This window comes from Anopheles ziemanni, chromosome 2, assembly GCF_943734765.1.
Source record: "Anopheles ziemanni chromosome 2, idAnoZiCoDA_A2_x.2, whole genome shotgun sequence".
NCBI classification, from domain to species: domain Eukaryota; kingdom Metazoa; phylum Arthropoda; class Insecta; order Diptera; family Culicidae; genus Anopheles; species Anopheles ziemanni.
The window spans coordinates 11,733,676-11,746,847 of NC_080705.1; the positions used below are offsets into that span (position 1 = coordinate 11,733,676).

The window sequence follows — 13,172 nt, forward strand, 5'->3', positions numbered from 1 at the left end:
GCGACCGGCAATGAATGAATAACTGAACGTACGTACTAATGATGTTAAGTGAAAGCCGATACATGTGTCTCATCCAGAAGACTGATTAGATTGTCGTTCATTGCATACGCTTTTCATGAGTGCATCTCGCGCCGATTTCTTATGCACCATCTGTTCGAACGTGAACGAGTTGAAATCATTAAATTAATACACCAATGATTACTTTGTAAGAAGCAAGATACAGAGTAATTTGACTTTTTTTTTTAAATTACTTTCACATTGCAACAATCCTATAAATTAATTACATTCGAAAGTACGAAAAAGAACCAGCAATAAATTGTATGCACCGTGAAATCATGGAAGTTAGGCTGGATTTGATGATTTCAAAAAGCGATTTCATTATTTTCCCAAGCGACACTGAATTAGGAACATCTTATGAATGTATCTGGATGCTTTCTATAGAATTCTATTATTTCAATAGAAATAGCTAAATTGCAATTAAGCCTAGATGGATGCAACGAAACAAAGTGTTAAGTCAAAACGAACGAAAAAACTACATCTGACGGCCTGTACCATTTGGTTGAAAGTTGGTTAATGAATTGCGTTGAATTGAATTTCTAACAAAAAAGTACCAACATTCATTCCAGACTGTTCAGTAGAAATATTTTTCTGATTCATCCTAGCTTTGGTTGTTATTTTTCAAGGACGGTGACAGACGTTTGTAACTGATCTACATTTGTGCAGCTTTCATCAAGAAAAGGTAACACGGATTTACATTCGGCAAAGCCTAATGAAGTTATCGCAAACTACATCATTCAAAGCGAACGAAAACCCGGACCCCAAAACGCTAATAGCATAACTTGTTCCCGGGGCTAGCTCTTTTTCATCCCTTCGATTCATTCTTCTCCGGACGGCTTCAGCTGGTGTTCTATGGATCCCACGTGCTGGCAGAGCGTGAGGGGGCAAAATCAGAACACGAGATTTATGTGCCTCCCTAATCACATGTAATCAACCATGGAGGGACGGATAACGAATAGATAAATTTCGGCCGAGAACCAGACAAGCGCGCCCGGCAACTGGCTGGTGCTATTACGTGGGCCGGGTTTGGCCTACCCGACTGCTGGCCTAGGGTTTGCCACGCGTCTGTCTGGATTGTATGTTAGCGGTATGTTTGTGTGATTTTTTTCCACTGTTGGCCACGTTTGGGTGTGTGCAATAAATTCTTCCGATTTGGGTATCTTTCGTAGGATACGCTGTTCTTTGGCCCTGCCCGGGTTCTGTCGGCTTTGTATCATCTTACCGAACTGTCAATATGTGCGATTTCGTCGAGATCGAACCTCTCGATGTTTATCCTGATATGTCAGTTTAAATTTTGGGATAATAATTTTTCCTTTCGTGCCCCATTTCTCAACAACTGGGGCTTCCGTTACCGGCTGGCAATGCGTGAAGAAGAGGTGCGCAACCAAGTGATAAGACATCTGCAAGGCCGTCCGAGACGCTGGCCGGTGTGTTTCTGTTCGTTTGGTTCGATTTTTCACTCATCTCAACTGCTCGCCAAAAACCATCGGAATGGACGGACGAAAGGAGATTCAACTGAGCGTACCGATGGGTAAAGGATCAACGTCATTTCTTTGCGAGATTTTTCAATCCGACAGAAAGGTTGAGATCGGTCAAATGGCTACGGGGTTGGCGAAAGCAGCACTCTTGGCCCGCAGAGGAGGGAACGATTCCGTTTCGGGGTGGAAACTGGTACTGGTTGTTTGCTTAGTTTCGTTGAAAAGCGAAGAAAATAAATTAAGCTTTGTTTTACTTACGGCAGCTGCTTCGGACACAGGATTGACGAATGAGTTAGTTTTACGGGTGTCTTTCTTTCATTATTAGTTAAGTTATCTAAACCTATAACATTTTATTTGGTCCAAATAAGAAACTTCTTGTCTTTATAAATTATTTGCATCTTTTTCTTTATTTTCTGATAAAAATAATAATTTCCAGTACACGTTTACGCTAACTAAAAACAATTGAAAAGAAAACTATTTGGTTCAACTCGCAGGGACTCGGAAAACCTCACATGTTCCATATTATTTCATATGAACGAAGCAACTGCTTATGACAAAAGTGTCCTCGAAAAGCCCAATCCGCCTGGGGTTCGCATGCTAATCCCGAATTAAAGCGAGCTTGGGAAAAACCGCAATGCCGTCATCCCGCTGCCCGCTAGACAACAATGCGCCAGCCAGCCCCCGAGCGGGTGTGACCAAATGTTGATTCTTTCCGTTGCCCCGAAAATGGTGGTAATGCTCGGAAATAAGCCGGCCCACCGAAACCAACTTAAGCCACTCGTTCGGCCGCCCACCCACAGTATCAACTGGAACCGCAAAACTTCTGCGAAAAGTGGATCAAGCGCGTTCGTGTTCGCAAGCAAGTGAAGTGGAGAGCCATCTGGGTGAATGGGCTAGAGCAAAACTTTGACCACACTAGTGCCCATCTCTCGTGGGACATACGCCGTGTTCCGAGGGTAGAATTATGATCGATTTAATGGGTGGAAAATTGTTTAACAATAAACTCGACCATGCTGGTGGGCTCAAGTGTTGGGGTAAACAAGGGAAACCAGCAGAAAATTTAGAAGTTTGCTGCAACACATTATAAGGTGCAGTCCAGCTGAATCCAACCGTTATGCACAGTGAGTTGCGATTATCTGCTAAATAATTTATATTGTAGTACCTCTCAGCTGTCTTTATAGCTACCAGATGGAGTTTTTGTGGTGACGTTTGGTTGAAAACTTTTCACGGAATGCCGAATGATTAGTGATAAAAGACAGAAAAAGTCTATCATGATTATTTCTTAATTTCTTTTTTAGTTTCTATAATTTTAGTTGATTCCAAGTGTACCAATCGAAATCAAAAGCGTTACTTATCAAAATGGCTGCAGCATATCTCAACTTTAAGTAGTACCTATATTTTAATGCCTACCCAAATCTATCTAAACCTCATGCCTTCAATTTTAACTTATGCAATCTCCTTTCAACACCGAATTTGCACCTCCGGCAACTCTAGGGAAGAGCGAACCAACGGCTAGGCTGTTTATGTGCAAAATTAGACACACACTCACACTCCCCGCGAGTATAATTGCTATTTTATGATCGCCGTTTTGGCGAAAAGGGAACACAAAACGCGACCCACATTATGATTGCCGTTGTGCGTTTTATTGCTACGCCGTTCGGCGGATGAATGTAATTTTCCATTCGATAACCGCACATCCACCTTACCGGGATTTTGGTGTAAGAGGAAAAAACGCCGAGACAGGGGATGAGCTTTTCTCCCACAAAATAAACAAATGTTATAAAATATCGTTCCATATAATATTTGGTGGTATAAGGGCTCGAATGAAGTTAAAACTTCTCTAAAAAAAATCCTAAAATTTATTGTCACATTCTTTTTATACACCGCTATCAGGTTGGTTGTTATGCAGTGTAAATCCGAAAAATATATAAGTGGTAGTATATGCCATGAAAAATTTAAAAAGTTCTGGAATTGCCATCAAACCGAGTGGCCACCACCCTTTTTCCCTTCTGCTTATTAAACAGTAATTGTTACCACTTGGGCAAAGCCCCATCCGGCATGGATCGGCCCAATTGGTTGCACTCAAGCGCACCCGAAAAGTTCACGAAATTGCTGAGAATGGTCGAATAGTTTGAAAAGTTCGTGACACTGGATTTCCGGCTCGATGGATGTGACTTTATCAATTTGCCGTTTATGTGGTTTGGTTACGTATAGAGCGTATCAAAAGCACTCATTTTCTCCCACAAGCGCACATACTTGCCGATCGTTGACCCGATCTTGACGACCCGGGACACTTTTTGCCTTTCCATAGCCCTGGCATCGGTGTGTGGTGTGTCTGGTTGAACTTTTCGATTGTTTTTTGGGAGCATGAGCTTTCCCATGAGAACGACCAAATTGATGTGACGGTGATACTCGACAGTCCGGGGGGATTGTGGTGGCGAAGTGGAGGGTAGGTACTGACATCCGTTGCCTGCATGTCGGAAGTGCACTTTGTCGAGTGCCTGCTGGGATGGAGCCGTGCAATTAAAATGCAGACGAACACATGCACACATGTTCAGGCTCCGAATGGAACCACTGGCGCTACCCTGCTGTCCTCCGTATGGTGTTTCTCCCGTCTGCAGATGTAACCTTTTTTAATTTACGGCATTCTTGCCCACCGGTAGATGAAGAAGTTTCCGGGCAAGAACTTCCCATCCGACTGCCTCGTGTCACATCTGTAACAGCCGGGTAATTGAAATATTTGTGGTTGCCTTAGGGAGAATATTGGGCCCCGGTTGTTTTGGAGGGAGTTGGCCGAAGTGCACCGATTGCAGTCTGGCGAGAGCGGAAATGACGCAGGCCGACTCGGGCATCCAGCAGGGAACTAATGATCTATGCCAGGTTCATTAGATGTGATTTACGATCGTCGGTGTGGCTAGTCCTCGAAGGTAGACCTTCTTCTGTTGAATGACACTAGAGTGCATCAGGCAAAATCTAAGAAGAATTCGTTCATATTTCTTCTTGCAAAGCAACTCCGACATATTAAATGTCTTTTGGCATGGTTATTGGAGGAAGGAATTCCAAAAGGAATTTTGTAAATATTTACATACGATAGAAAGAAAAAAAAAATACACGGCAACTCGAATGTTTGTTTCTTTCATGACTGTGTGATGCCTGGTCGATGTGAGTGTTGGTCGATTCAAGAGGCGAAGCTGATAATAACCGTTCGAGATAACAAGGGATATAATCAGCTCACTTTCGTTACGAAATTCACACCTTGAGGTGATGTGTGTGTTACACAGTGTGGTTCAATAAACACGATCTATGTTAAAGTTTAAGTTTTATAGACATTTTATTCACAATTTCTAAAGGTTCTCGCATTTGATAAGTGCCCAATGACTGAGTTTATTAAATGAATAGGGATTATTATTTAAAAAAAAATAAAGAAACCAATTGACAAACACCACCTCAATGATCCTCATGCGTGAAAAAAATCGTTTTTAGGTCACTCTGCAAGAAGATGTTTTGGGAAAATATACTTGCGACTGTTATGGGTTAGTGTTGGTGATAATAATACATTATCGCAAATGTTCAGCTTTCGTTCCTCGTACTTGCTTGCCTTTGCGAGACGAAAAAATTCACACTACCCACAGTCGTCTTTCTTCAGTTGTTTGTCGAGTGTCGATTGGCTTGTGCTCAAGTGAAAAGAGCACAATGAAGACTCGCGGATACCTCGTGATCCTATGTTTTGGCGTCATTTTATCAGCCCGTCTTACTGTGGCTATAAATAGTTTTGAGTTACATAAACTTATGACTAAAATAGATAACTTGAAGGACAAACTGCAAGAAGTGGAGCAAAATATGAAGACAACCAACGAGAAAGTTTACTCTAAATTCCAGACAAGAATGAATGCGGTAGAAAATTCATTGGAAAATACAATAAAGGTGAGTTAAATCATTTTGGAACACAATCAAATATAAGAATTACTTATAAAACGAATTTATTGCAGGACAAACTGCAAAAGATTGAGCAAGCTATAAAGACAAGTTTGCAGCAAACAATGGAGAGTTCGATGAAGGTATACTATTAAGACGTACCATATCCATTTAAGATTATCATTACACCAAATGAATTTTCTCTGCAGAAAATAGAACAAGCCTCAAGGAAAAGGCATGCTAACCTACAAGATATGCTTAGCAAGCTTGAGACAAATGATAAGGAAAGGGTCGAGAAAGTGAGTTCTAAGCACGAAGCAAGCATGCAGGCCATAGAAAACTCTCTGAAGAAGGTAAGTGACACATACATTGAAAACAAAATGTTCTAATTTTCGTTGAAGTAATAGATGCCTCTTTTGCAGGGCTTGGAGACAATTGAAACCAAAACACGAGACGGATTGGAAGATCTTAAAAATCAGTTGAATTTCAATATGAGCCACATTCGGCAACATCAAATCGCGCAAATCAAATCGTGCCAAGAAACGTCTGAAATCGAACTTAAAAAAATAGATGATAACAAGAAAGCTCTTGACACACTTCCCGATTCGATACGCAATATTAGCACTCTGTCTGAAAAAAGCAAGAAAATACTCGAGGCACACTTATCAAACCCAGTCCGTTCGTGTCGAGAAGTGATGAAACTCTCCGGACGATACATAATTCATATAGGACAAAATTTGCAACGATTTGAAGTGTTATGTGAACAATCTAAGTTCGAGGGCGGTTGGACTGTAATCCAGCACAGGTTCGACGGTTCAGTCGATTTTTATAGGGGCTGGACCGAGTACCGCAATGGATTCGGAAATTTAGACGGTGAGTTCTGGCTTGGGTTGGAATACGTGCATCAGATGACCAAAAACCGACCCCACGAACTGTTAGTTGAAGTGAAAGATTTTCACGGAAACTATGGATACGCTAAGTACAGCGAATTTGAAATCGGAAGTGAATCCGAGCAGTTTAAGATAAAGAAGTTAGGGTCATATTCAGGAACAGCAGGAGATGCACTGGAACAACATTCGAATAAAATGTTTAGCACGTATGATCGTGACAATGACGAGCGGAGTATTGATATGTGCGCGGAAGATCGCCATGGAGCCTGGTGGTACACAGACTGTGCCGATTCAAATTTGAACGGACGTTATCAGAACACAACATATGATATGAGTGCAATGACGTGGTTTTATTTCAAACGCAACTGGCATGGAATGTCATACTCGAGAATGATGATACGCAATAGCTTCTAATGATATGAAATTGGAAAAGATACTCGTCAGCTTAGGTTTTAATAGTTGTAATAGCTTATAAATAAAACTTTAATTTTCGAGCATCTTTGCAGTTTATTTAATCAGTTTGATCATACTATTTTAATTAATATACAACTGTTTGTATTTTTCAGGAGATTGGCATGAGATTTATAGAATCCGTTTTATTGAGGAATATGCCATAACCCAATCCAGTCTCTGTCATTATTGCTGTCATCATTGCAGTGAATCATCTGCATGTTGTACATCACTTATTCAGCCGGACATTTTCTGTTTATTAAGCTTAAACCGGTGGAGGTAGTACTTGGAGCAGCCGTAGCCGGAGAGAAACTGCGTCGTGTAGAAGGTGATTTCCCTGTGCTTCCTACCTACATTTGACATAGTCATCGTCACTAAGAGGCTGTGTTTACTGCTGCTGGGCCCTGCAGTGTGTGACATGATGAGCGAGAGACCTGCTGAAGTTCGCGTTGCCCTCTCGCAGGCATACTCGACATGTGCTTTGAAGGAAAGCTGGTCATCAAGCAACACTCCAAGATACTTCAGCTGCCGTTGAGCGACGATCTGGGAATCAGCCATCCAGATGGACAAAGCCTGCCTCAGCTTGTGGCTACTCCTCAGTAGATACTCGATTTTGTGGTGAGCAATTCCGAGCCTATACTGCTTCATCTACGACTCTACAGTTATGGCCATAGACTCCTAGCTCTGCTGCGTGTTGTAGACTAAGAATCTCTGGCTGAGATTGCTCCCAACGATCATGCACAGGTACTCGGGTACGTTGTGCCTGTACAGAGCTAAGTCAATCACATCCCTGCTGGCACTGTTGATGGCGTTCCTCACGTTGATAGTGATGATTCCGCAGCAACGATCTCTAGCCATCTTCATCACATACGCTTCTCTCGCTTTCCCCACTACCGCAAGAGTTGCATCCACCGTAGATCTCCTCTTGCGGAAACTGAACTCGCGATCGGAAAGCCCATCTTGGCACTCTGTGAAAGCGCAAAGGCGGTTTAAAATAATCCTTTCCAGTAGCTTAAGGATTGTATCCAATAGCCCCAGAAGGCTGAATGAGGGAGGGCTACCCTCACCTTTCCCTAGCTTCGGCAAGAGAACCAACTTCTGCCTTTTCTATATCGCCGGGAACTCTCCCGTATCCAGAAGCCGCAGAAACGACTCCCTGAACACCTCCGGATACGCGTGCACTGCAGCCTTCAGAGCCACATTTGGGATCCCGTCCGGTCCTGTGAGCTTTGCCCAGCTTCAGCAGCCTAACTGCATCCAGAAACAGTTCCTAGATGATGCCTCGAAGCCTAGTTGGACTCCTTTCTGGCGAAGTTTGCTGGTCATTGAGCTTATCCGAGACAACTCTTATTATTGTTGATTTCCCTTTTCAGGGGTGAGAGAGTTTCGCTAGGCTGCTTTTCTGTCGTGATTTGAAAATGATGTTCTTTTGTTGGACTCCCGTTGTGATTCGATATAAAATCTAGTTGCCTTTGAGATTTTTACCTCCGCGCTCAAGGTGGCGATCGAGCCAACATCGATCAGCTGCTTGGAGCTTGTATCTTTTAGGATTCGGTACAAACCGATCATGGATTTATATGGATGATAGATGAATGAAGTGAACCGATTGCAGTCTGGCGAGAGCGGAAACGACATAGGCCGACTCGGGCATCCAGTAGCGAACTAATGATCTATTCCAGGTTCATTAGATGTGATTTACGATCGTCGGTGTGGCTAGTCCTCAAAGGCAGACCTTCCTCTGTTCAATGACGCTGGAGTGCATCAGGCAAAATCTAAGAAGAATTCGTTCATATTTCTTCTTGGAAAGGAACTCCCTCATATCGAATGTATTTTGGCATGGTTATTCGAGGAAGGAATCCAAAAACCATCGTTTTTGTTTGACGTCCTGGAAAGATCATGACTTACCAAACAAGTTTTCTTGGCCTAAATATAATTTGTGAACACTCACAGTATATCATAAATTGTAAATATTTACATACGATGGAAAAAACATACACGGCAACTCGAATGTTTCTTTCTACGTGTCTGTGAGATGCCAATTTTGACGTTAGTATGATTCAAGAAAAATAACACTCGAGCCTTTGTCGATTCAAGAGGCGAAGCTGATAATAACCGGTTGAGATAACGAGTTATATAGACATTTCATTCATAATTTTTAAAGGTTCTCGCATTCGATAAGTGCTTTACCCACTGAAATCAATTGACAAACACCACCTCAATGATCCTCATATGTGAAAAAATCGTTTTTAGGTCACTCTGCAAGAAGATGTTTTGGGAAAATATACTTGCGACTGTTATGGGTTAGTGTTGGTGATAATAATACATTATCGCAAATGTTCAGCTTTCGTTCCTCGTACTTGCTTGCCTTTGCGAGACGAAAAAATTCGCACTAGCCATCAGTCGTCTTTCATCAGTTGTTTGTCGAGTATCGATTGGCTAGTGCTCAAGTGAAAAGAGCACAATGAAGACTCGCGGATACCTCGTGATCCTATGTTTTGGCGTCATTTTATCAGCCCGTCTTACTGTGGCTATAAATAGTTTTGAGTTACATAAACTTATGACTAAAATAGATAACTTGAAGGACAAACTGCAAGAAGTGGAGCAAAATATGAAGACAACCAACGAGAAAGTTGACTCTAATTTTCAGACAAGAATAAATGCGGTAGAAAATTCATTGCAAAACACAATAAAGGTGAGTTTAATAATTTTGAAATACAATCAAATATAAGAATTCGTCATAAGTAACACGAATTTATTGCAGGACAAACTGCAAAAGATTGAGCAAGCTATAAAGACAAGTTTGCAGCAAACAATGGAGAGTTCGATGAAGGTATACTATTTAGACGTACCATTTAAGATTATCATTACACCAAATGAATTTTCTCTGCAGGAAATTGAACAAGCCTCAAGGGAAACGCATGTTAACTTGCAAGATTTGCTTATCAGACTTGAGAAAAATGATAAGGAAAGGGTCGAGAAAGTGAGTTCTAAGCACGAAGCAAGCATGCAGGCCATAGAAATCTCTCTGAAGAAGGTAAGTGACACATACATTGAAAACTAAATGTTTCATTGAAGTAATAGATGCCTCAAATTTTCTTTGAAGTAATAGATGCCTCTTTTGCAGGGCTTGGAGACAATTGAAACCAAAACACGAGACGGATTGGAAGATCTTAAAAATCAGTTGAATTTCAATATGAGCCACATTCGGCAACATCAAATCGCGCAAATCAAATCGTGCCAAGAAACGTCGGAAATTGAACTTAAGAAAATAGATGATAACAAGAAAGCTCTTGACACACTTTTCGATTCGATACACAATATTAGCACTGTGTCTGAAAAAAGCAAGAAAATACTCGAGGCACACTTATCAAACCCAGTCCGTTCGTGTCGAGAAGTGATGAAACTCTCCGGACGATACATAATTCATGCAGGGCAAAATTTGCAACGATTTGAAGTGTTATGTGAACAATCTAAGTTCGAGGGCGGTTGGACTGTAATCCAGCACAGGTTTAATGGTTCAGTTGATTTTTATAGGGGCTGGACCGAGTACCGCAATGGATTCGGAAATTTAAACGGTGAGTTCTGGCTTGGGTTGGAATACGTGCATCAGATGACCAAAAACCGACCCCACGAACTGTTGGTTGAAGTGAAAGATTTTCATGGAAACTATGGATACGCTAAGTATGGAGTGTTTGAGATAGGGAGCGAATCGGAGAAGTATGTGTTGAAGAAGTTAGGGACATACTCAGGGACAGCGGGAGATGCGCTGCAACGCCTTTTGAATCAAAAGTTTAGCACGTACGATCGCGACAATGACTATTGGAGTACTGGTATGTGCGCCAAAAATCGCCACGGAGCTTGGTGGTATGATAACTGCACCGATTCAAACCTGAACGGGCGTTATAAGAACACAGCAAATGATTTAAGTGCCATGGAGTGGTACAAATTAAAAAACGACTCGCGGGGAATGTCATTCTCTAGAATGATGATACGCAATAGCATCAATTGATATAAACTTGGAAAAGATTCTTATCAACTAAACCTCAAATTGAACCAAAAATTTTTGTATTGTCATCGACGTAACGTCACCAAAAACTATGGTTGATCACGATGTATGATTGAAAAATAAAACTTCAAATTTCAAGCATCCATGCACTTCACCTATCCAACTTGACCATCGAATTTCAATTAATAAACAACTTTGGATATTTTATAATGTGTGTTGAAAAATATCAAATTTTATCGACATAACCCTGAAATCTATAGAATCCTGAGGAATAAACCATAACAAAAACCAGTTCCGGTCATCAGTGCAGAAATCGGTAAGACCATATTTATTTGGGTTTATTTTATTAAGGATTTATTATCTGCACCATTTTTACACAAGGAATTGGCGAAATTCCTCTTGTACATCACTTTCTGAGCCGGACATTTTCCGTATATAACAGACACATGGTTTTTCTTCCGAGGAAAAGTGTCATCTTTTCTTCCGAACCTGCTGCATCGTACATTAATGCTGATCTTCGCTGATGTGATCAAAACCGTATCGCGCTTCGCTACACAATATGGATGCAGACGGTCTTGGAACAAGGTGATTCTGTTTGCTTTGCTTCGCTACGATCGAGTGATGATCTAGTTATCCGCTTCTAATGATCCGAACGACATGCTCCGAATCAACTCCCTTCGACCAGTGACTCCGTTAGTTGGTAACTGTATAAATTGAATTATGTGCAATTGCCGTACCCTCCGAAACGGCTTCGACTTGTTGCTCCGTTAACAGATTTAAGAAATCGTCTCAGCGTCATCCACAACGGAGCCTGAATAAAACATGTTACTCTAAAATTTTACTACGCGTGCAGTTTGTGTGTGTGTGTCGAGTCTGAGAGAAAAGAGGATTTTTCAATCGCATCGGTGGCACCGTGTGCTGACTAGCTATTCGAACGAATGCACAATCACTTCCAGTGCTCGATTGTGTTTCGGATTTTGCTTATGGTTCATCGTTTACATATTTTCCTTCAAATGTTTGCCCTCTATTGTTACTGTTCAGTGTGCTTTCTTCTCTACTTAAACAAAATGGTTTAGTTTTATTCACTACAGCCGCTAAACGGTACCTTGCTGCAGAGTTTTGCTGTGCTGTTTTTCTGACGTGATTTGAAAATGCCGTTCTACATTTTTCTGGACTCCCATTATGATTCGATATAAAATCTAGTTGCCTTTGAGATTGCCACCTCTCTGCTCATGGTGGCGATCGGCTGCTTGGAGCGCACATGGTTTAGGATTCGGTACAAAACGATCATAGTTTTATCGTTTCGAATTTTACGCAATCACGGTTTGCAGAATTTTACAGCCCTTTTTAACGTGCATGTGTTGATCATGTAATTTGGTAACATAAGAAATGCTAGCTATTGATCTGTTATTGGCAATTGATGATTGCTGTCGTAGTGTTTTTTGTTTCAGAAAACAAAAATTACCTGCAAGGGCTCGTATAAACCACATTACACCATTCCATTTTATAGATCGTATACTACATGAACATATTTTAGCAGAAATCATACAGAAACAATCAAATTAATAAGTCTAATCTTTTAATCTTGGAAACAATCATACCCTACATACATCATTATCCCTTTTTTAACCTTACGCCACGCAAAGCGGGTCATCTTTCGTCGCTAATTTTGCACAAATTTCTCAGTGACTTTCGTTTTGTTTCATTCGAGCGATAGATGCATAAGGCCAAGAGCTGAATGACAATCATTGCGTCATGTGCGTATCCATCTTCGATCCAGAAGCGAATGGATATAATGTTTCCAACCGACAGGAACATCCCCGTTTCTAGTTATTTTTGTTACATGATCAACTCGCCAGCTACTTTTTGAGTGATTCCAAAGCAGAAAATAAATCAAACAGATTCTTGAATGTTTTTTTGTTCTCCTGTTTAGCGTGAATTATCATCATTAACCTTGAACCTTGAACCATCTGTCACAACAAGGAACAGTTCTATACATTAGTTTTCCTCCGTTTTACTTTTCCTTCTTTTTCCGCCACTCAGCTTTGCTCCGTATAAAAATATATCACAATTTACTCGTGTGTAGGTGTATGTTTTTTTTTCGTTTTACATGGGATTCTCGAAGAATGAATTTTAAAATTAGTTTTGCTATCGTTTTAGATGACGCGCGTGTGCCGGGATAGCATATTACTTCTTAAATTCCATATTTCATATTACCTAACTGTGTTTGGGTGCGAGCACATTTGCTTTGAGAAGTATTTTTGTAGAGTATAAAATTATTTAAAATCGTGTTCCTCCCATTAAATAACTTCAAAATTTATACGCTTGATTTTGCAATGATGTTGTAGTTCCGAAGTAAATAGAAAAGAAACGAAA

The 13,172-nt window shown here is 40.9% G+C and overlaps 1 protein-coding gene across 1 annotated transcript; it reads left to right on the plus strand.

The window, feature by feature from the left end:
- Positions 1 to 5,420: 5,420 nt before the first annotated feature.
- On the plus strand, positions 5,421 to 10,799 carry LOC131292979 (ficolin-1-like). Its single transcript, XM_058321060.1, has 5 exons — positions 5,421 to 5,459; positions 5,525 to 5,593; positions 5,660 to 5,803; positions 9,681 to 9,824; positions 9,915 to 10,799. The coding sequence occupies exons 1-5, from the start codon at positions 5,421 to 5,423 to the stop codon at positions 10,797 to 10,799; spliced, it is 1,281 nt and encodes a 426-aa protein (XP_058177043.1).
- Positions 10,800 to 13,172: the final 2,373 nt, after the last annotated feature.

What these genes read in the sequence shown, in the direction of transcription:
- LOC131292979 (XM_058321060.1), top strand. Translation starts at nt 5,421, where the DNA reads ATGAATGCGGTAGAAAATTCATTGGAAAATACAATAAAG. An exon ending in CATTGGAAAATACAATAAAG is followed by an intron (nt 5,460 to 5,524) that starts GTGAGTTAAATC and finishes AATTTATTGCAG; the next exon opens with GACAAACTGCAAAAGATTGA. An exon ending in TAGAAATCTCTCTGAAGAAG is followed by an intron (nt 9,825 to 9,914) that starts GTAAGTGACACA and finishes CCTCTTTTGCAG; the next exon opens with GGCTTGGAGACAATTGAAAC.